The sequence below is a fragment of the Gymnodraco acuticeps genome, unplaced genomic scaffold (genome assembly GCF_902827175.1).
Source record: "Gymnodraco acuticeps unplaced genomic scaffold, fGymAcu1.1, whole genome shotgun sequence".
NCBI classification, from domain to species: Eukaryota; Metazoa; Chordata; class Actinopteri; order Perciformes; family Bathydraconidae; genus Gymnodraco; species Gymnodraco acuticeps.
In genome coordinates, this window is record NW_022990743.1 from 1,036,659 (window position 1) to 1,059,573 (window position 22,915).

General features: G+C 39.2%; 2 protein-coding genes and 1 long non-coding RNA gene across 5 annotated transcripts in view; 1 reads left to right on the forward strand and 2 right to left on the reverse strand.

The window, feature by feature from the left end:
* The window catches only part of sugt1 (SGT1 homolog, MIS12 kinetochore complex assembly cochaperone), a 35,485-nt gene extending 30,235 nt beyond the window's left edge, over positions 1–5,250 (reverse strand). The window contains 7 exon segments of the mRNA XM_034232081.1: positions 302–355; positions 3,240–3,310; positions 3,623–3,692; positions 3,980–4,070; positions 4,972–5,020; positions 5,116–5,186; positions 5,188–5,250. Of these exon segments, the coding sequence (XP_034087972.1) occupies positions 302–355; positions 3,240–3,310; positions 3,623–3,692; positions 3,980–4,070; positions 4,972–5,020; positions 5,116–5,186; positions 5,188–5,250 (469 nt within the window).
* A 1,638-nt stretch (positions 5,251–6,888) lies between these two features.
* LOC117556634 (ETS-related transcription factor Elf-1-like) lies at positions 6,889–15,141 on the reverse strand. 3 transcript variants are annotated; one of them, XM_034232077.1, is made up of 7 exons: positions 14,857–15,141; positions 14,639–14,756; positions 11,588–11,692; positions 11,258–11,413; positions 11,084–11,158; positions 10,020–10,215; positions 6,889–9,402 (listed from the first exon to the last, which is right to left on the reverse strand). In XM_034232077.1, the coding sequence occupies exons 1-7, from the start codon at positions 14,914–14,916 to the stop codon at positions 8,808–8,810; spliced, it is 1,305 nt and encodes a 434-aa protein (XP_034087968.1). In that variant the 5' UTR covers positions 14,917–15,141; the 3' UTR covers positions 6,889–8,807. The 3 variants fall into 3 exon arrangements, with proteins under 3 accessions (XP_034087968.1, XP_034087969.1, XP_034087970.1); XM_034232078.1 differs by lacking the exons at positions 14,639–14,756; positions 14,857–15,141 and adding an exon at positions 13,055–13,209; XM_034232079.1 differs by lacking the exons at positions 14,639–14,756; positions 14,857–15,141 and adding an exon at positions 13,055–13,206 and having other exon boundaries at positions 11,588–11,701.
* LOC117556635 lies at positions 12,717–17,424 on the forward strand. The gene is made up of 3 exons (XR_004570605.1): positions 12,717–12,880; positions 15,014–15,315; positions 16,292–17,424. It is a non-coding gene; the product is annotated as an uncharacterized LOC117556635 (long non-coding RNA).
* The last annotated feature ends 5,491 nt before the right edge of the window (positions 17,425–22,915 follow it).

A 22,915-nucleotide genomic window follows, 5' to 3' on the forward strand; every position in this document is an offset into this window, starting at 1 on the left:
AGCATGGAAGATGTTGCATGGCGTGGCACACACTCTGTTCAAAGGGAGGGTTGTATTCACAGTTGGAGACCCTGAATGTCCTTGCTGGAACATTTTTGCATCATTTTATTTTGTCACCAGACTTTCAGAGGACAGATTCACAATACCATACCTCCATGTCTGTGATAAAAGCTTGACATAAGATCGGACCCTGTTCAGATGATCTTATTATACCTCATGGGACCATAAGTGGGACCACCATTGGCTCTAAATACTGGTCTAACCTTAATAAAAATACATGCAGCTCAGATTTTCTACTTACCCCCCATCATTTCTTCACACTGCTTGATCCAGACCTCAAATGATTTGTCAGAAACTGCAGGAATCATCAAAAACAATAACGGTTACAATATATCTTATTACAAAAAGAAGCTTAATTAGAGTATTCAATATAAATATTGATGAGTTATTCCTGGCTACACTGGTTTTATTAATTGCTTGAGAATGCTGGAGTTGTACATTTTCTAGGTCTGTTTACAAAGCAGATACTACTCAAAGACATGTTTGATACCTTATCACTGGTTTTATCAGCAGCCTAAGGCGATGTACAATTTACAAGCAAACTGCATTAACTGAAAATGTGTTGGAAAATGGATTCACAGCTCTTTTGAAAGTGATGGTTATTTGTGTTCATGAATTTTCCACAATATCATTGATTTACGTCTAACTATTTATCCAGATGTCAATCCAAAAAAGTACATTTTTTAACATAATAACAGCTTGTTAGGTATTTCTGTAGATATATATCTATTCAAATGTATTCATGTGACTAAGGACAGTGACGATGTTGCAGCCATTGCTTTTGTGTTTTCAGTTTAATGAACAGAGAATAATTAATTGTAGTCAAAGACATCAATTTACATTGAAAACAGTGGTTATAGTTAGGGCTGCTCAATTCATCGTATTTTAAATCGCAATTACGATTTTGGCTTGCAACGATCATGAAAACAACGTAATCGAAATAAAACGATTATTTATTTTATTTGTAAATAAAAAAAATGATTGGTTTTTCAGTTGAGTTATACTTAAAGTTCAGGGTAATCAACTGTTAAAAACATACTGTTCACATTTTTCTTTTCAATAAATTGATTTTTTCAAAGTAAATGGATAATCGTTTTTAATAATCGTGATATCAATTATTGACCCAAATAATCGAAATTGTGATTTTTGCCATAATCGAGCAGCCCTAGTTATAGGCTGACCGTGGCTACAGTTGTTATCAGTGTTGACAAACAGACACAGGCTCTATTGGCTTGCATGATCTGGATGTGTACTAATACACTTAGTTTCCTAAAAAACATATTTGAAAGCTTATCTGTTATTTTGGAGGGATCCCTCGGGCCAAACCCAATCTGGCTCCATTTGATCTTAAGGTCTAAATAGCACAACAGCTCTTTTATAACATCGTCATGTGGCCTGATGTTACTTAACTGAAATCAAACAAAGCCATCAAACCCATTCAGTCCTGCTAAAGGATTTGATGCAATACCTCCAGCTAGGAAAGAATCTAACTTTTTACAATTATTTAAAAGTCGGTAGTGAAACATTTTTAATCTGACTTTAACAACCTCAATTATTTCTAATATCCAGCAGGGGGCGACTCCACTGGTAGCAAAAAGAAGTCTGATTGTAAAGAAGTCTATAAAAAAATGAAACATTTTGCTAACGAGTTTATGGTCTCAATTGTTCATTTGAAGTCTTAAATACAAAATGATGTTCATTTTGTTCACTATGATGCCATTTATGCAAGAATAGACAATAAAGCAGGGTATGCTTTAAGGCGTGTCCACTAATACAGTGCTGTCTAAGGCTGCATCTCACTTCGGTTAAATGGATTCCTTGCGTCCCTCACTTGCGTCGTTTCCCTGCGACTAGTCCCTCCCACCAGGGAAGCATGGAGGGACGCAAGGAAACCACGAGAAGCAGGGAAATGAGTTTTAAGAGCAATGGGACGTCGTTTCCTCCGGAGCGCCACGTGAAGCGACGTCCGTTTGTGATGACGCCGCACAGCTGATCGTCTGACAGCAGCCAGATCAGTGCATGCGCTGCATCGTCCAATCAGTGAGCGATACACAGTAAGGGGGCGGGGCGAGTGTCTGAGGATTTCACCGGAGGATGGTCTGATCGCTCCTCGATCCTCCGGCAAAAATAAGGCCACTGGGACGCTACTCAAGATGGCGCAGACAAATCCACTTCCGGTGAGACCGAGCCCGAGGAGCGGGGAAATGAAAAACAACCAAAGTGAGACGCACCCACTGACTTCTTCTGAAAATAATTGTTGGTTTTACCGAAGCACCAACCTGAATTATTTCTAATGTCCAGCAGTAAGGGGCGAGTCCACTGATTACAACAAGAAGTCTGATTGTATAGAAGTCTATAAGATTGCATAACAAAATTATTATTTTTTGTTCACTTTTGATTCTTAACTTAAACCTTTTCCAAAGGTACTTTTAATGCATGAAAGTAAATTTTTTTCATTTTAATCAACAAAAAATATGCCGTCTAGTGTTTGTTCATACTTTGTTTCACCCTTTTGTTTGACTTCTGGTCAAAAAACCAATATCGCATCGGCCAAAAACATAAACTGAGGCTTCAAAAGTCCACAAACCAGTGGGTAATGTAACAGTGACAAAGTCCACTTCTTATGATCAATATTTGGTTGCAGCTGCTTGCACAATATAAAAGGCCAACTTAAGGTCAATGTTTGCAAACTGTAAAATATTATAGTAGCAAACATTCAGCTGCATCTGGCTTGACAACACATGCTCAAGTATTTATTGTGTGTGATCATAATACATATATCAATATGTAGAATATTAAAGCCTCTATAAAAAAGCACTGTTTCTGAACTCTATATGCTATGGAGATTTTTTTGTTCCCTTTTTTATGGTATACAAATATAATGGACAAGGTGGAGACAAATACTACCACAATGCAACTATCAAAACAAACATTACACATTTGCTAGATTTATTTGCCTTGAGTTTGACCCACAGCGCGCACAGTTTTAATAAAGCACGTAATAGTCATAGTGAAAGTAATAAATACAATCTGTATGTTAGAGATTCCTACAGAATTGTAATCTGTAAAGCTAAACGACAGAGTTGAATCATTTTATACTAAAAGAGGACAGTGAAACAGACAAGATATTGTTGCAAACAAGGTTTGGTACAGAGTGGGATGATGGGAAGTGTACTTACCATCCAGTTGGTGTCCCTGAGTGAAAGCTGCATGTGCTGACTCAAAGAGCTTCAGGTGGTATTCTGCTATTCTGCAATAAAGAGAGGAAACAACAAATACTTAGATCAGACAGTCTCAGGTACAACTTATTTTGCCACAATTTGGATCATATTCCTTGTGAAATAAGTCAAATAACTAAAGCAATTACAGTTCACAAACGTTATCTCTGGTTGGAGAGAAATGTTGACCTTAGCTTTTCTTTAAAAGTGCATAACAGGAATGTGAATATATATTTCGGATTGTGCGGAACAAACTAGTATCATAGGTCTATCAACAGCAGCTTATGTTGAACACATACATGAAACAGCTATAAATGGATCATTCTTGTTATCATAGTACACACCCTGTTCGCATGAAAGCAAGGGGAAGGCTGGGTTTTAGCTGCTGTGCTTTTTTGGCATCACCAACAGCGCCTGCGGAGAGGAAACAACACTGTTTATGATACGATCATCCAGCCTGTGTCACTTAGAGAATGAATATTCATGCTACCCTAATCTCCTCTAGTGATTGCTGACCGGTATAAGATTATTATTTCAAGGATCTCCTAGGTGATGTTATTTTCTAAAGTCTGCATTAGGCAGTTATCAAAAACACAACAATACTGTTTACAATAGAATATAAAGACATTTGTATTCCTAGCAAAGAATAACATTCATGCATACTAAAGTATTTTGTTTAAAACGAGTAATCTCAGACTCACAGCTGTAGTTTTTGAGGAGTATGTGGGCATAGGCACGCTGGCAAAACCACTGAGCGTTGTCAGAGTCTCCTTGCAAGGCCTCATTCAGTTCCTACAAGGACATACATGGGATTTAAGTTGACAGCTCACAGTACTGTTGGATTCAGAGAGTTGTCGCAATGTTAGAATCCTAACATTAACAAAAGGGCTGACATGTTTTTTTGAGTTCTATATTTGTTGCACTGTCACCATTATGTTGACAGTTAGATTAGGTTTACTTTATTGATCCTAATTTTGGATTGTTTTTGTCACAGCAGCAACAAGGCATTGCACATAATGTGAAAATAATAAATACTATTAAAAAAAGAGTAGAACATAGACAAACTCAAAGAAATCTCTAAATAAAACGGAACTAAAATAAATATATAGTAAAAGATACATATCTGTAGACTATCTGTCAAATATAGACTATGACAGGGCCAATTACAGCTACCTGGCTAAACGCAGGTGATTAGTATCAAAGAGATATCATAGTCTCAACAGTCTCCATTATTGACAGAATGAACAAAGGAGCAGAGGTGTTTCACAAGTCAATACATCTAGGAATTAGAGTTGGTCACTGACTTGTAGTCGGACCTGTTCACAGTGTGTGCTAATCATGCTAACATAATGACATGTCTAAAAAACGAAGGCTTATCACTAACCAGTGTGTAGTAATAGCGCCTTATGACTAAAACCTATTTCATTTGTAATGATGCTCAATTTTAAGTAAATAAGTGTCCTGCAAAGGTAGAAATAATACTGCTATAAAGTTATTCTCAGTGATGCTAGCAGGAAACGTTAGCTAACTGGGCTAGCTAGTTACAGTGTCAAAACCGGTGCTACCGACAGAAACAATAACATCGCCCTCATTTCCTTTGAAAAACAGCAAGTCAGAAGAACAGGGATATGTGATAAGAAATATGTATCTGATATTTAGTATATATTTATGATTCGCTAACTGTAATGTTTACCTCCAGAGCTTTCTGTGGGTCTTCGTCAATGAAGCTATCGGGAAAGCTACTAAAGCAAAAAGAGAGACCACACGTTAACCAGAGTAGGAGAAACTATGATATAAAATGTAATAAAAGCTCATTCATATGTTACGTTTAACTTGCCTTTCGGTTGCCATGGGTTTGCTGTGGGTGTGTGCAGTGTTTCTGGAGTGACAGGAAAGTTCTAGTAAGATGAGGGGACTTCTGGAAACGTGATAGCGGCAGCAGTAGCAGCCACAGCAGCAGGCCTGTCAACATCCGGGGGCACAGCGCCCATTCTGCCACAGCGCCGCCACAGGCGGGAGGGGGTACGACAGGGCAGCTTTTAATGGGACAGCAAACCTCTCCATGAAATAACATACAAATACAAACAATATAATAGTACAACATTCACATTAGTCTACAGACAACAATAACGGACATGGTTATGGTGTAAATAGCACGAATTTAGCAGATATATTGCTTATTCATGAAGACATATTAAAAAGGCAAAACATGTTCAAAAACATGTTCAACAATACATATGAAACTGTTCGACTGTTTAATTTTAATAGTTTGAGAAAAAGGGGAGCTAATTTCGACTGATTTGTCTCCTACATAACGTAGTTTCATTGGTCTATAACAATACATCATAATGTAAACGCTGGTTCTTGTTTGGTCATTCACATTTTAATTGATTAATGTTAAACTGGTTAAAAAATAGCAGTGGTGGAAGAAGCCAGAAGTTTAGACTTCTACTTCTTACTTGTACATGGGTACCATAGAGGTGTAGTGGATCTTGTAGACCAGGCCCATTGCAAGTAGCTGTACTCTGTCGTCTACTCTAAGCCATCCTAGGTTGTCAAAGTGGGCAGAGGTGAGGTGGGTTCTAGATGAAAGGTCAAGCAGTAGTCTGACCAGTTTATTTTGCGATGTTTGAAGTTTTATTTTTAGTGCCTTGGAGGTGCTATGGTACCATGACGTGCAAGCATAGTCATAGTACCCTTGAATGAGTGCTCCTGCCAGAGTTTTCAGGGTGTTTTTGTTTACCAGAGAGGAGATCCGGTATAGGAATCTAGTTCTTTGATTGACTTTTTTTATTACATTGGATGCCATTTTGTCACAGGAGAGGTTTGCCTCAAGAATAGATCCTTGGTATGTAATTTCCTTCTTACTTGTGTGTCCTGGATCCTCTATCCTCGAGTACTGGATCTGAGTCCTGGACTTCGAGTCGTGGCTGAACCTGTCTCTATGGTCCTGCCAGACTCTCACCTACTACTTCCCTGATGGCTCCCACAGGATTGTTGACATCCTCGTGGATTCATCTTCTTATTACAGACACATGCATTTCCAAACATTTGGACTACCTATGTTGTAAATGTATGTAACATTTGTGATATTGGGCTATATAAATAAACATTGATTGATTGATTGATAAAATAAAAACACTGTATTCACAAGTTAACTTAAGTAAAATACTAACTTAGATGGAAAGTCCTCAGAATAATATGAATAATGTGGATTATATGTATTGATGCATTCATGTGTACATCACTTTAAATGGTGCAGTTACTCGAGGTGGGGCTAATTTTCTCTACTTTGCAGCTAGTTAATTTTTCTCATAGGAATCAATACATTATCTTAATCAAACAAAATAAGTTATAATGTTATAACTTAAATATAATAATTAATACATTGATTATTTTGTATAAACACATTTTATTTGTATCTGCAAAGTATCTTCACCTTTAAAAGAACTGACATGTAATACAAAGTATAAAATAGATGTGTAAAGAGGAATAGAAGTATAATGTAGCAGAAAACTTTAATAAAGTACAAATACCTCAAAATGTTGGTATGTGCAGAACATAAATAAACCACATATGCTGATAAATGAGTGACAATGAATTTCTCACAGACAATGACAAAATTAAGTTTATTTCATATAACAGAACATTATCTTTTCAACGTTTCTGTATAAAAGCAAACACCAATAAGGCAAAATAAACTCCACCTCTCCCTCTGCTACAAGCTCACTTATCAATAGCAGTAAAACTTACAGTATCAAGAGGCCTGCAGATAAAGCAAAGAGAGCGGATTCCAAATAAATGGTTTGCTCGGTAATAAAGTGAAAACTGTTTTGCATAGGGTTCCCTTGGGTGCAAAGGCACAATTACAAGCATCTCCAGAATGAAGCTTAGCCTCACAGCGGTCGGCCTGAATCTCACACACTTTAATTTGGAGTGAGGTTTGTGAGGCTAAACTACGATCAACTGAAGGGAAAACACAGAAGCATTACTTCATTATAAAAAAAAGGGTCTGCCGTTTTACTCCTTGCATAGAGTAAAACTAATTTTCTACGAACCTGAGGGAGAAAATGGCAACAAGGCACAACGTCGAGCATGTTCACAGACAAGATACATTATATAACACACAATACATACAGATATCAAGGCTTTACAGGTCCATATATGCATATATATATACGTGTAATAATAACAAGAACAGATTGTGTGCACGGCTAAATAGTAGCGGTCTCACTGGTGATTGTTGACAAAAGCAAGATCCACTGTGTAATTCATCGCCTACAGACGGCAGCAGTGCTAAATTACTATTCTAGAAACAACAGTGATCCCTTGTTTTCAACATGTCACAATACAAACATAATTTAGATTGATAGAAAAATGTATAAAAAAACAATAATAATATGGAATGTTTTCCCTTAATAACCTCAAGATTACAATGAAGCAGGGACAGGATGGACTGAGAATCGTCAGGCACTTGGAGAAGAAACGTACAGCAGGGGTAAACATTAGTGCAAAGCCACTTTTAAGGCAGAGGAATGATTCAGCATGTGATAGTAAAAGAAAAAAGAAAAGCGAGAGAGAAGACTTAGAAGGAGGCCACAGTGTGCTGCTCAGATAATTGGCTCCATGGCGCTGGAGGTGGAGTGCAAGCGGAGGGTGTGTCTGCAGAGCGGCTGCAGGATCCAGTGCATGTCGTCTTTGGTGTCTTATGATTAACGGCTGCTGAGATTGAAAGGCTAAGATAAGGCGCACAAGCTTTTATTTAAAGTCTCTTACAAGATAAACTGCTAAATGTTGTGGAATTTTGGTTTCCTGCAAACTCAGATGTGAGGGAGGCAGCAGTGATCGAGAATTACTTTTGTTACTGTAATATAATGTATTCTAAAATACAAAAATAATCCAGGATCAGTGCCACATCGTCCCAGCGGAGTGCAGCTCTGTAACTGGTCCTGAGTCAGTGGAGTGTACGTGCGTGTGCGTGTGTGTGTGTATAAGCTTTTATTTTAATAGAGTGGTGCAGGAGTGAGTCCTAAAACCCGGGAATAAGTAGGCATTTGAACACCTCTGGTTCCTTCTTCAATAATTTCATGTTTTTATGGAGTTTTTGTTGGGTAGAGGCCTGAAATAAGGTCTGTGGATAACACAACCTGAAGAGATAGTCAGGTTTTGTTCCACGAAATAATATACGTAAGGAAATATAATTCTTGTGAATGTCTGTAGATTCTATGTGTCATAAAACGACGGTTGCTAACAAGTGTCTAAATGAGAGTACCAAACCCAAGGTCTTAGGAATGGATGTTGTTAGTTTATGGCCTAATATAGCTTTTCCCTTCTGCTGATTGCATTAACGCTTCAAAAGTCATAAAAGTGGTGTTAAGATGTGGATATTATCCTGCTGAACAAAGTATCATGATCTAATTTCTGGCAATATTCCAAAATCCAATGGAAAAATCCAATTACTTGTTGTTGAGGGACCGCCTTGTTATGCTAATTTCCGGGTTTGCCTAAATAAATGCTCGCTGCACCACTCTATTGGTCAGAGCTAGTTAAAGGCACCAGCAGTGGCGTCTCCACTTGTGACGTTTTGAGTCCCGGGTATGACTTTCCATCAGGTGCATCGTACACGCCCCCCTCAGCCGCAGCCTGCCGCTCGCACAAACTGCCCAGCAGCTGAGCGGTTTTGAAGACGGAGGCGTGACCAGCAGGCTGCAGGGACCGGACCTTCTGCAGGTTCTGCAGGGTCCGCAGCATCTCTGCTGACACGATAGGCAAATGCTGTTCCTGGATCATGCTGTTGGTGGCAGAACGCGTGACACCGTCTCGCAGTGCTGAGGACCGGGGAGCCGGCCTGGTCCGCTGAGGAGCCGGGGGTCGGACATAGCTCGAAGTTTTCTTCTGCGGTGGGGGAGAATCTTCCTCATCCTCCACCGATTGGTCGCTAGAAGGCACGGTGCTGTCATCTGAGTCATCGCTCACACCCTCATCAATGTCTTCATCGTCTTCTTCTTCTTCTTTGATGCCATCTCCATCGGTGATGTAGATCATATGATTGGGCAGAGAGGTGAACTGGTACACCAGACGCTGGCCTTCAACTTTATTCAGTATGCCTCTCTGGTAGTAGTACCTACACCAACAGAAATAATTATCGTTAACAAAAACATATAAAGCATAAACACAAATATTTTCCATAAAGTAGAGTTATGACCGTTGCTGCGTCTCACATTGAATACTTTAGTTACTACATCACCATGTTGTGCACTGTGAACACTTATGCAGTGTGTGCGGAAGCGATGATTGCCGCTGTTAGCTAGCTAGCTAGCAACTAACGTTTGTGGTACCAAATCATTACAGACTTCTCGATTAACCCTAGAAAAATATAGGTTGCATCCTTTCAACACCAGTATGGTGTTCTGTGACTTACATTTAAAAAACATAAAAAACATGCATAACTCTTATTTTTTTTGTGCTGTGTTTACTGAAGCATTCACATTCGCAGATAGCCGTGTCATTTCTGCTACAGCCAAGATTGTGATTGTTTAGTGCAAGAAGTGTCCAGCGTTCCACACTCAACGTTTGGAATGTTACGAGTGCACAATCTGAGTACCAATGGCATTTACCACACTTAACATTGGGATGCACTTATGTATTAAAAACAGCACATGTAAGTTCAGAAGTACGCAATTTGAGACACAGCATGTGTTGGTATTTTTAAGCAGCATTAGACTTATTTTGGTAGTTTACCTAAGAGCTCTGCCCATCGTCTCATAATTCATATCTGGCTTGTTCTTGTGTTTGCCCCAGAGTCTGGCCACCGCTTTTGAGTTGACTAACTTGAAGATGCCCGTCTGGGGATTAGTCCACTTAATATAGCGGGGGCAGACCTGTCGGTCCTGGAGCAACTCCATCAGGAACTGCCACAGGTACAGCGTGTTTCCTCCTGAAGCACAAACACAGGAAACATGATGGAAAAGGAAAGACGAAGAAACAACATTAGGAATTACTGTTGTAAAAGCTTTGTTGAAAGGTTATTGAACCCCTGGGATGCACATTGGTTTCTTTCATCTCACTGAGCATGTACCGCAGTGGCCTTAATGTAACACAGGCAGCATTTATTTCAGACTTGAGCCAGTATAAATCAAGGATGATCCCCATGTTGGCATTTCCTATATACAAATATAATAACATTATTCTTTGTATGACCACTATTTCAATCATACAAATTTATAAACAACCTTCCACATACACAAGATTCTAAAAATAATTGATAAATAAATTAGGTCTTCTTAGCCTGCTTTACAAGTAGTTATGCTTAGCGAGCTATACAATACACTGTGAGTATCTCTTCCTGTTGCTCTTCTCATCATGCATTTCAAAAAAAAAAAACGTTGACTGATACAACCCAACCATCATTTTCATTAATTATTTTCTAAACAAGCCACAGACAACCCGGCACCTGATACGATGTAGGTCATGCATGAGTCGTGTTCAGCGAGTGGCTTCTGCTTAGTAGCTAGGTATGCGAGCTTTGTCCAATACCACACGCTTTCGTGTAAAACCACATTACTAGGTGGAAAATGTTGCCACACAAAAGATTAATATCAGTCACTGCTATCTGCGAATGGCATCTTGTTTTCAGATTTTTGCCGATTGCATTTAACAAGGCGATAGGCTGAGGCAATAGGCCAATACTGATGTTGGGCGGATGTGTTATGGAAACTTTACTGGGGCTGACTTAGTGACATTTAAATTTTTATATCACAAGGAAAAACCCCAAAAAGCATAATAGGTGTCATATGTGAAAATACCTTTGTTGTATTTGTCCTTCTTCACTACAATATCCGGTGTTGGAGACTCTGCTCTTCTATGTCGTGGTTTTCTCGCTGAGTTTTTGAGAGAACAAAAGCAGAAGTCATTTACAAGATATTTTATATAATACCAGTTATTTATTATTACGCCAACAACGTTTGAAAGTATCTGACCTCTCTTTTTTGACTGCAGCTGTGACACAGGCTTCTTGGTGTGCAGCGAGTGCCATTGCTGCTGGTCAATAGCTCCCACAATCCCCTCTGCTGAGACGGTCACCTGGGTAACAGGAGTTGTGATGACATCACCCAGTGACGGTAGGAAGGTCTGGGCTGCAGGGGGGCACAAACAGATTTAATGAAAGAGAACAGCACTGTGACCACCATGTCTAAAAATAACAACGCACAGTCAAACATGTCATGCATCAAAAAGCAGCGGCACGCTTTTATTCATCTTCACTCTGTTCATGTGTATGTTAACATAGGTGTGTGTGCTTGTGTGCTTACAGTAGTGTTCAAGTGACAAGGTGTCAGGGCAGTCCATGTTAAGAAGCAAGTCAGCAGCAACAAGTGTCTCCATGGTTTCTTCCTCTCCACTTTCATATTGCTCCACTGCAGGACATAGAGAAGGGAGTGACAAACAAAAACATTTTATTACCAGTTGTAGGAGGGTGGCATTTAGTAATAATTCAATATGAGAAAAACTGGGAGGACAGAGGTTTAAGGTTGAGACAAATTACAAGAAACATCCTCTCACAGCTAGAGATATCTAGCAATGCAGGTGGTTTTAGTAAGCAGCGCAAGTGGCTGTGTACATTGTCCTGCTACCCCAATACAAATCGGTAGAACTGAATTACATTTATGAAAGGTTGAAAGCAACATTGATGTGATGAAGCATCTTGATATGTTGGGATTTCCACCTCCAGAGTAATCCACCACAGAGAAAATGATTGCAAAAATGTACCTACGGTTGCGCAAACATGTATGCGTGCAAGATGGCAATCACATATATTGTTTCTGTGACAGTAGACCTGGGCAAGTTAGCATTAATGCAATTGCCACTTGGCGGAGGCAGAAATCGGACAATACACCGTTTATCCTTTAGCTTACTTGTCAGACCTTTCTGCTATTTAACTAGTTTTAACACATTCTCAATCACAACATTAGGGTCGAGGTGCTAAAACTGGCACATATCGGTATGAAAGTAAGTGTGTCCTGTTTAGGTGGCCTACTTTATACTTCTACTCCAAGACATCTCATTGGTAGATATTGTACTTTTCCCCCACTACATGTATTCAACATGTTTAGCAACTTTTCAGAAATGTTAACAGAATGCATCTTCTAAACAATAAACACATTGCCTAGCTGTTTAAGTGTTTCAATAATTGAAATAATTCAAGGAGGGCATTTTCCTGAATAATTCAAACTTAAAGTACATACTGCAGATAATACTTCTTTACTTTTACTAAAGTAAGATTTTGAATAGTTCTTCCACCACTGCTTATATTGTTTTTACTTCAACAAAAACATTGGCATCGTTGGGCTTCTGTAGTTTATCACACATCAGCGTAGTTATTTTCCACATGCATGTGCATGTCCCGAAGCTTAACATCATCAAAGGGAGTGAATTGTTTTCTGCGCATTAATGTATGTGACGTCGTGAACAGGCTGGGAGGCGGTGGGCTAGTGAACATATGCTAGCTAACAGCTGTGTGTCGTGGGCTCTAACACGCTCTGCCGCCGATAAAACCAGCATACGATATGTCAAAACAGAAAGCCATGTTTATACAAACACGGCAGGTAAGTTGCTGCCCTAAAAACATTTTGCAATCTTGAAGTAAATTGTCCATGACGGTGTGCAAGCGATGACACTCACTATTAGCTTGTTATCCGAGCCTTGCCATGCCCAACTTCAACTGCTTGCTCTAACTGGAGTAAAGTCGAAAGACAACACGATATAGTGATATAACTTACTTTTAATTTCCAGCACGGGTGAGGAACTAGCTATAGCATGTGTGCTGTAGCCCGAAATGACCAAGTCTACATCCTTATGTGATTCATTAACGGTCTATCCCAAACACAAGCCAGGAATGTTTTGTTTCACTTCCTGATTTTTTTTGCCGAGGGTGTTTCATCCATGTGCGAGGGTTGCGACTGCGCATATGCGTCCATTGCTTCTCTTCTATGTTGTTATTATACATACATCCATGGTATACATCTAGTGGGACTTTTAATATAGTATGAATAAAGTTTAGACCGATAATAGTTATTTAATTGGACTATCGGATGACATGAAAATGAGGAAATACAAATGGTACATGTATACATAATGAAAGCCAGCATTAGCTTAAAGTCTATTTTCACCTGTGTTACAAAAGGCCTCCTATAATCAGGGGTGGGAAAAGTACTCAGATCTTGTACTTTAGTAGAAGTACCAGAGTGTAGGAATACTCTGTTAAAAGTCCTGCATTCAAAATGTTACTCAAGTTAAAGTAAAAAGGTATTGGCATCAAAATATACTTTTATATATATAAAAGTAAAAGTATTCATTATGCAGATTCAGAATAATATACATTACAGGTTTTGATTATAATTATTGATGCATTAATGTGTTTATCAAAGATGGTAAAGGTGCAGCTAGTTGTAATGACTTTGTATACTGCATGGTAGCTTGTGTATTTACTCCAGGTGTGACTAAAGTCTGATTGAAGTGTTGATTATAATTCAAATCATTAATACAAATGTGCAAAGTAACTAAAGGTAATAAATAAATGTGGTGGAGTAAAAGTACACGATGCACCTCTGAATTGTAGTGGAGTAGAAGTAGCAGAACATGGAAATACTAAAGTAAAGTAAGAGTACCTGCACAGCACATTGTACTTAAGTACAGTACGTGAGTAAATGTACTTAGTTACCATACACCACTGCCTATAATACATCAGAACAGAAACAGAAACAGGGCATGCTGTTTAGAGATTGAAAAAGGACACACAGTTGTAACAAGGCATCTTAAAGACACCCTGATGACACGATTACTGTTTGTAGTTATGCTGTTTAAGTCAACAAGTGGTATTAGAGCCAAGTCGTTGATGACTTTTTGAGTTATGGAAAAAATATCTATTTAATTGATTTACGCAAGATTTACAAATGATTTACCTTAGCTAAAATGCCATTTTAACACCACACTTTTCTTATTTCTGTTACCTGAGTAACCTCAGAAGCTAAGATAAATAGAACCATGTCTTTTCAGAAAGATTTTGTTGCCTAATTGTTTTTCTAACGGCTACTATTCTGTTTAGATTTCACTGGAGGAAGTCCTTCTGTATTCTCATAAATAGATTTCAGAATAAACACATTTCTTCCGGGGCCCTTTTGAGTTGTTAGGTTCCTCCAGTTACCTTGAGGCTATCCTTATTCTAATGGTGTATTCCAAGCTTAACATAGCATATTTGATAGGTATTCCCAAATTAAAAGAAGATTTAAAAATAATAAAAACAAATGTGCAGCAACAGGTAAAGAAAGGCCGGGGTTGTGTGTGTTTGTGTTGTTTGTACTGACCTTTGAACAGCTGCTGGTGATGCTGTGACTGTTCACACGCTAGCCCTCCATATGAGAGCAGGTGTGGATGGGGAAGCTGCTCCACAATCACCGCAGGGTAATCCGAGTAAGGCCCCAACTGCAACAAAAAGACAATCAGATTAGATTTAATCAGATTACAATTTGTCGGATTTAGATGTGTGCTCAGTTTCAATACACAAAGAGAAACTGTTGCTTACCTGTGACATGTTAACATGGTCACTAGCAAAGTCAAAGATGAGCTCCGACTGCTGGAGCATGGCCGAATATTCCAAACACACACAACCTTAACTCTGTGAAAACAGCATCACAGCTGTCATATGAAGATTACTAATGAATGTGTTTGTATGTCCCGAGGACTCCCGACAGATCCAGCTTTTGAAGAGAATCAAAATGCCAGTGCAGATCTAGCAGAAACCCCCACACAGGATGCAACGATGAGGCCGATCTTCTTCAATGCGGCTCAATCCAGCAGTGATGTGCGTAAACTAATTGACCAGAGACTCAGAGGCGTCACAGGAAGCTGGTGCTCTGCTTCGACTCTCGATGAGGAAGTGGGGGCTGCTAAACAACCCTGTGGTCTGACCAAACCTGCGAGATAGCAAAAGAGAGAAACAAGAGGAAATGTGTGAGCTGCTTGATACAAAAACATGTCAAAAGTGAGTGTACCACACCTTCAGTGAGTATCAGGTGGTTGCCAGTTTTCAAACAAAATGTCTGAATAAAAAACATTTGGTCACTCTGATCTGAGAGGGCGGGGAAAACAGCCCAATAAACTTCCCCCTTGATATATATCATGCTTTTGCTGTTATCTTGTCTCTAAAAGAGGCTAAACCAGCAACAGGAAGGAAGCGTTTGCACTGCAATGTGTCTGTGTGTGTGGTACGAGCAGGGGGAGGCAGCTGGCGTTGAACTTAAAACATCATTTTGCACGACGTTCAAGGTTTCAGGGGCGTTATGAGCACATTCCAACATGACTGTGAATCGGCCGTTTAGAACAAAAAAACCTTATCTACCCCCCCTTGTTCCCTACCCGTTACTTGATGTTCTTCACTTCCTCTGGCCAATTCCTTTTTAATCTGACAATTCAAATAACATTAATCCCTTTAAGCTTGTACCTCTGATATTAAGTTAACCTTTGGGTGAATTTACTCTTTTCTGTTCCCTCCCCCTCACAACTGTCAAATTCAAGTTGTAAACACTGTTGCAACACCTGCTTACCTTCCTCTTCTGAAGATAACACCAGCAGCCAAAGCCTCTAAGGAGATGAATATCATCGAGCTGCTACATCAAGGTGTGTGTGTGTGTGTGTGTGTGTGTGTGTGTGTGTGTGTGTGTGTGTGTGTGTGTGTGTGTGTGTGTGGTGTGTGTGTGTGTGTGTGTGTGTGGTGTGTGTGTGTGTGTGTGTGTGTGTGTGTGTGTGTGGGTGTGTGTGTGTGTGGTGTGTGTGTGTGTGTGTGTGTGTGTGTGTGTGTGTGGTGTGTGTGTGTGTGTGTGTGTGTGTGTGTGTGTGTGTGTGTGTGTGTGTGTGTGTGTGTGTGTGTGTGTGTGTGTGTGTGTGTGTGTGTGTGTGTGTGTGTGTGTGTGTGTGTGTGTGTGTGTGTGTGTGTGTGTGTGTGTGTGTGTGTGGGTCAGTTATCACACAGGAAGCACAGCTCAGTTTAGGAGGCACCACTTCCTGAGTTCCTGTACCAAACCGCTGCCAACATCATCTGCCAGCAATGGCCTTCTACATTTTTCAGCTTCCTCTGATGTGTTTTGTGCTCAATGATTTAGGACACAAGTTAAACAGAGGATAGTTTCTCTGAGCATTGTTTTCAAATTAGTGAGGATAAATAAACCTTTGTTTGAATGTAATGTATTCAATATGCAAAGCTTTATTAGTGCAGAGACAAGAGCTGGAACTGACAAATGTAAACCGCAACAGTTTTCGTGATGATTAAATCTTTAAAGGGGGAACTTATTATGAACAAACTCCTTTTCACTGCTTGTGCACATCAACTCTCTGGAGTGCCCACCCATGACAAACTCTGAAAAAAAACAACACTCTTTTATGGACTGCCACTGTCAGAAAAATTAAACGAGCCATTCAGACTTGGCTTTACTTCGTATGTCACATGAAGGCTAATTAGAATCTTCATTTCCATTAATGACTTGAGAATTATTTTACTGTGCTTTTCGAACAAGTTCTTAAATGGACAGGCGTTTGAACGAAGCGTTTCAGAAAAGGGGGGATTACGGGTATATTCAGACGGACAGTATGAGAAAAACAAAGCATGTAAACATGATCTAGTTGAAACCTAAAAATACAAATAATAGCCTAAAAATGTGCACAATATGTCTCGTCTTTCTAATTTAAAGATAAGACATATCAGGAGTTCTCTACTACTTACTGTAATGTTTTGTATGCTGTATACAAAGATGTACTGGTGGAACGATTACAGCTGAAGCTGAACAAAATGTGAATACAATAGTCTACTAACATAGTAGTTCATCTTAATTTGTTGGGTTTTGGGCTTTGGGAAAAAGTCAAAGGCTTTTGTCAATATCTATTCTAGATTTGTTTTTGAAGTTGCAGCCCAAAGGGAGATTATTTAATATGAATCATGTTTTTAATGTTTAACAGAAACTGAGATTTTTCCCTGTGTGTTCTGTATGTCAAGTTTGGTTAAACAACATTAATTAACAGCTATACTCTCCACTTCATAACCTGTAAATCCGGTTCTATGTGTTTTTACTATCAATAAACATACACGAAGCTGCTTGCATATTTGGCTTTTTACTTTTTTTCGAGTGGTAGCCACTACTGCCTGCCTTTGTGCCGTGTGTACATACAGTATGTGCATTGTTAGCGTGCCCTGCAGCCTGCTGCTTCTATAGAGGAGTCTGAACAGCACACAGCCTTTGTTCATCAGCACTCCGGTCACATAGGTTCTTCTCTGTGGCCTCGGCTCTGGGATCTGAGTCTGTGAAGTGGTTGCCAGGCCCCTAAGGACACTGATAAGCCCCCCATAACATTCATTCCCCAGTTTGCACGTACATGTGTGTGTGAGAGTGTCAGCGATAGAAAGAGTGCGGCGGCTGTGTTTGACAGAAATGGGGAGAGAGTGTGTACATGTGTGTGTGTGTGTGTGTGAACTAGGCCAGGCTGATAACAGTATGGCAAGCAAATGAGCTGCTGATAAGCCCTTCTTGTTGCTCTCGGGCCTTGTTAAATGAACACACTGAAAAATGGTGTCTGTGTGCGGAGAGCAGGAGATTGGTGGAGGTGGTCACAACACACCTCTGTTTTTTGGGGGGTCCTTGTGTACACATGCTTGTGGTTTAGCCGTCATTGAAAGCGAAATTGTACTTTTTTACAAAACACATGTGGGTCAAATGTATGAAAAAGCCATGCTGAAAAACTCACACTCACTTTCTGAAAAATACTTTCACTTTCCTTTCAGCACAAGGCTAGCACTTTCTGTAGCTTTATTCTTCTTTATACAGAGTAGTGGGCCTGTTTTATTGAATAAGAAGCAGTGGGCTTACCTTGTGTTTACAGCATGTGTCTGACAGAGCAGCAGCTGGCCGCAGGATCCAGAAGAGGAACGGAAATTGTTCTCAACCTTTTTGGCAAACAGTGAACCTTCATGTGCGTACAGACCTGGATTAGCTTCCTCTCGAGAATACACTGTCACCAAGGAAGGTGCCACATTGGCTTTAGATCAGTGTAGGTTTAGTTTTCCTTCTTGCCTTCAGACCTTGCCAGTTATTGCTTCCTCTTTTTTTTTTCTCCCAGAGAACTGCCCCCCTTGTGAGTTCTGATTGGTTACCTGTGTTGTGACTCAAGGTAACCCATAGTGACCATTGTCAGTGTGAAGCAAATGTAAACACGGGTGTATTTGCAATGTAAAGCAGCAGAGAGCAGAGCAACCTATCTGTAAACAGCCCTGTGGAGTGTGATGACCTCCCTACATATCATTTTAGATCAGTTGGTCACCTCCAGCTAAGCCTTGTATGATAGAATATGAAGGGGTTATGTTTGACAGTTAATCTTAACAAACTGGGTACAATAAGGGTTAAAAATAAGGATCAAAATATGAAATAAAAGACATGCAGACTTTTTTGGGGAAAATCTTTTTTACAATAGACTAATTAGGATCAGGTGCAAAACACATGAATCAAATACAGTCGATAATTGTAATTTAGGAAGAGAATAAAATATAAAATAAATAAAAATGAAATATATCAAAGAGATAGGGCTTTTTATGTAAATCATATTTAAAAGAAAGTACTATTCAATTGTGTTGCATTCTATTTTTCATTACCTTAATGTATTTAAAAAAAGAAGAAGAAAGAAACCAACTCATTATGAAATACACACATTTTAGGATTACCTATATCAGGGTTTCCCACACATAGACTTTACTTGGGCGGGCCGCCCAGGTATATTAACGGCCGCCCAAGTATATTTCACAACCCATTTAGGTTTTTTTTTTTTAATTAAAAATTGTATTCGTCCGTGACCACGACGCCATCTGCGATCGATTAACTTGTGGACAATGATCCCTCGCTCTACGCCTCCTGTACCCAGTCCCGGACTGGCCATCGGGAGGACCGGGGGGTTTCCCGATGGCCTGGCCTGTTAAGTGGCCTGCCTCACACAGGGTGACTGGCTGTCCACATGATGTGGCCTGCCGACATGGCCACTGTCATACAGATCATAAATCAAAGCCCTTGATTGGTCTCTGTGTGTCATTCAAGCTCGGGATAACCTCAGCTCAGGTGAGGTAAAGGACTCGGAGTGTTTAGATAGTTAACTTAGTCTAAGTTCTCAGTGGATCTCAAATGGTTTGGTCACCATTTATGTAAACACATATTTCCATTTGAGGGTGTCAGTGTTTTTTCATATTGGAAATGGTATGTTATTGGTTATGGCCATGATTTTATGATTATTGAAATGTATACAGTTCTGTTTCATATAGGTGTTCCCATAGATCTAGCCTCTTTATTTTCCCCTCAAAGTGCACCAGATTGATGCATTTCACTCCAAAATTTAAAAAAATCTTACCGGGGGAGCATGCCCCCCTTAGAGAATTTGAGGTCCACCCCCACTTAAAATCACATGGACAGGTTCCTAAATACATTTACAATTTTTTTTAAATAGTAACCCATGTCCATATGTTTATTTGTGGGTAGTAGATTTAAACTATAGGGCTATCACTATGGGCCCTGCCTGTACCTGTTCGCTCTGCCATCGCGTGAAGGGTCTGCCAACAAGCGACCAACAGAAAGGTTAGTGTTAATGTTGTTGCACGTCACAAAGGCACGTCACCTCAACCCCCACCCCCCCGCTACCACCACCCCCCCAAGTATATTTCAGATCTGTGGGAAACACTGTATATACTTATATATATAAAACATATGCAATTTTCTTTCAAAATTCAGGACTTTTGTATTGCTTCCATCCATATTATCACTCCAAATCAATACAGAATTCTTATTTTTATATTGTTGGGAAAATTCAGTACTTTTTTGATTTAAAGATCAAATTGTTTTTGTTTTGTTTATTCTTAACCACAAAGTCTTCAGGATACAGATACATCAGTAAAAATCACATCTGTCTTTATCCAGTCCCTGATGCGCCCTAGTGGGAAAACACTGCACTAACACCCTAACAACAAGGCTGAGCAATCTTCCTATGTCCTCGCTTCCTCCCTCTTTTTTTTTAATAATGAAAAAGCGTATATAAAAACCCGCCACTGTGGTTAAGTGTTTCTCATGGGTCTGGTACAGGCTTTATGATCACTGATTCACACTGTTTCTTAAAAATCTACCGCGCTCTCATGAGAATGGGCCCTACTGCAGCCAGCCAGGCTGTCTCTGTATACCGTCATAGCTGTACCGGTTATATAACTACCCTGTCTGTGAACCTCATATAAGAGAAGCTATAGCTTGTCATGCATTACAGTCATATGTCCGCAAATAGATAAAGAATGGATGTAGTAGTGTGAGAACTTGTTTGATAAAACTTCTCATATGATTTTTGCTGTGGTAAGTGTGTCATATGACTGGATCTAGAAACTGATCTTTAGTAGTGATAGTCACTTATTTATTACAAAACTGGGTTTTGAGGATTTTAACATTTTCATCTTTTGAATATGTGCAGGGAACAGCATTTTCTATCTGTGGGTGGGTGGTGTGTGATAAAGCAGAATAAATCAAGCTTCATTCCTTAATTGTATCCCCTTTTTCCCCCCTCACTTTTGCAACACCAGGCAGCTTCAAGAATGTGCTGGTTTGGCTCAAACATTTTAACTCCCATAATGTTTTTATACAGAAGCAGAGGGTATTTTATTGTTGCAATGTGTGTATGTGTGAGTACAAGGGAGAAAGGTATTATCACTGAACAAAATATGAATTTCCTGCAAGTAATCCAATGGACCCCAAGTTAAAGTCCAGTCATTATATTCAGTTTAGGTAATCATCACAATTCTGAAGCTTGTTTTTATTTAGAGACCCTATATTTCACATGCCATTTCTATAAGGGACTCTATGAAAATGATTGTCGTATTCAGAAAACGGAAAAAATACAAACATTCTTTGTCCTTAATTTATATATTTTTCAATAACTTGCATATTATCTGATCTTTTGACAACACATTATTTTTCTGTAGCATTTTTTATTTTATATGAACATTGTTATGAAATTCAGGACTTTTTTACTAAAAAGTCTTGATATCTTTGAATTTGTAACTACCTAAGTCATCTACAGGAAGACAGATACATAAAGTATAAACACATCTGTCTTTATCCAGTCCAGTTGTTTTATTCAGTGATTACATTTCACATGTGTAAAGCTGAAGTGATTAGGGACTGTATGAAAATGATCATGGTGGGAGAAAAACGAAAACATTTTTGTATATTCCTTAAAGAGCTTACGAAATGCTATTAGCACATGTTAGTGGGCTTGGTATATGATAGAGGTTGCATTTATATTGTGAAATGTGCCATATGATTTTTTTATTATTGATGTATTTTTAATAAATCACGATTATAACAGCATACAAAAGTTGTCAGTTAGTAACAATCGTTCGTCGCGCCAGAAACATCAACTTCGGTCATTTCCGGCGGTGACGTCATGAGTAGAACACAGTTGAGCTCTGTCCCGTTTGAATGCATTAAAGGGCCCAATATTATGACAAAGGATGCACAGCAATAAGACGCCAAGAATAATCGGCAAGCGATGTGTTGTATGGGGATGTGGGGCCGTCTCAACATCTGACTATGGGATGTTTTTGTGGCCAAAAAATTGTAAAATTTCGCAAACTGCAAAACAAGTGCTGAACCAGGTAATCCGGGGTCGATGAAACCGACGATTTGTGGGCAGCACTTCGAGAGATCGTGTTTCGAACAATCAACAATGCTCGCTATGGAGAGAGAGTAAAAGCTTTCTCGAAGGTTCGTTTTGCTTTCTTACAACGTTACGTTAATGTTAACTCAACCTTAAGTTTACCATGAGGCTATAGCTAGCTGTCTTAGCTAACAACAGTTAGCGGCTAACGTTTTTTGCAGTTTGTGTTTCCACTGAAAAACGTGATGTAGTTATTTAAGGGTAAGTTAACTAAACGTTATCTTACAAGTAGAGAGAGTTAAGTTTTGTTTAAAATCGTCAATGTACAGTAATGCACGTTAAAGGTTTTGTGTTGAACATGAAGTTGGCTTACTGTAGCTCACCAAAGGTTAGCATGTTAAGCTGTACGCTTAATACAAAGAGGGTTTTTATGCTTCATTGCGATTAACACACATTGTAAACTTTTCTTACAAATGTGTCAAATCTACCTGAAATTGTGGGGACAGTTTTTTTTCTACTCAATGATACAGACCATTGTTGAGGAGATGCAAAACATACTGTAAATGAGTTGGGTCCGACATATACTTTGAGTAATGTTACTTTGCTGCTAAAACATGAAACATTATCAGATGAGGACATCACCAAAGTGTGTGAGTCTGTCAGGGGATTTTATCTGTTCTCTGCATGTCGTACGTGTACACACTGCTCTGGTATGAGTTAAAATTATAATTGTAAAATGTAAGTCTCCTGCTCTTGTCATCGTTCAGGCTTTGCATTTGAACTCATATGACTGGTTGCTGACTTGAAGGGAACAACTTCCTGGCCTTCCTGGCATCAAGGAAAAAGGTGAGATTCTAATCCATTTCAATGCCAAAAGCAAGTTATTGTTTTTAACTTTTTTAATATGATTTTTTGGGTAATTT

Bases quoted from the DNA above. Each gene is read 5' to 3' on its own strand.
- LOC117556634 (XM_034232077.1), bottom strand. From the start codon at position 14,916: ATGCTCCAGCAGTCGGAGCTCATCTTTGACTTTGCTAGTGACCATGTT. The intron at 14,757-14,856 runs GTAAGCAACAGT...TTTTTGTTGCAG, and splicing joins ACCATGTTAACATGTCACAG to TTGGGGCCTTACTCGGATTA. The intron at 11,414-11,587 runs GTAAGCACACAA...GCCCCCCTGCAG, and splicing joins CTTGTCACTTGAACACTACT to CCCAGACCTTCCTACCGTCA.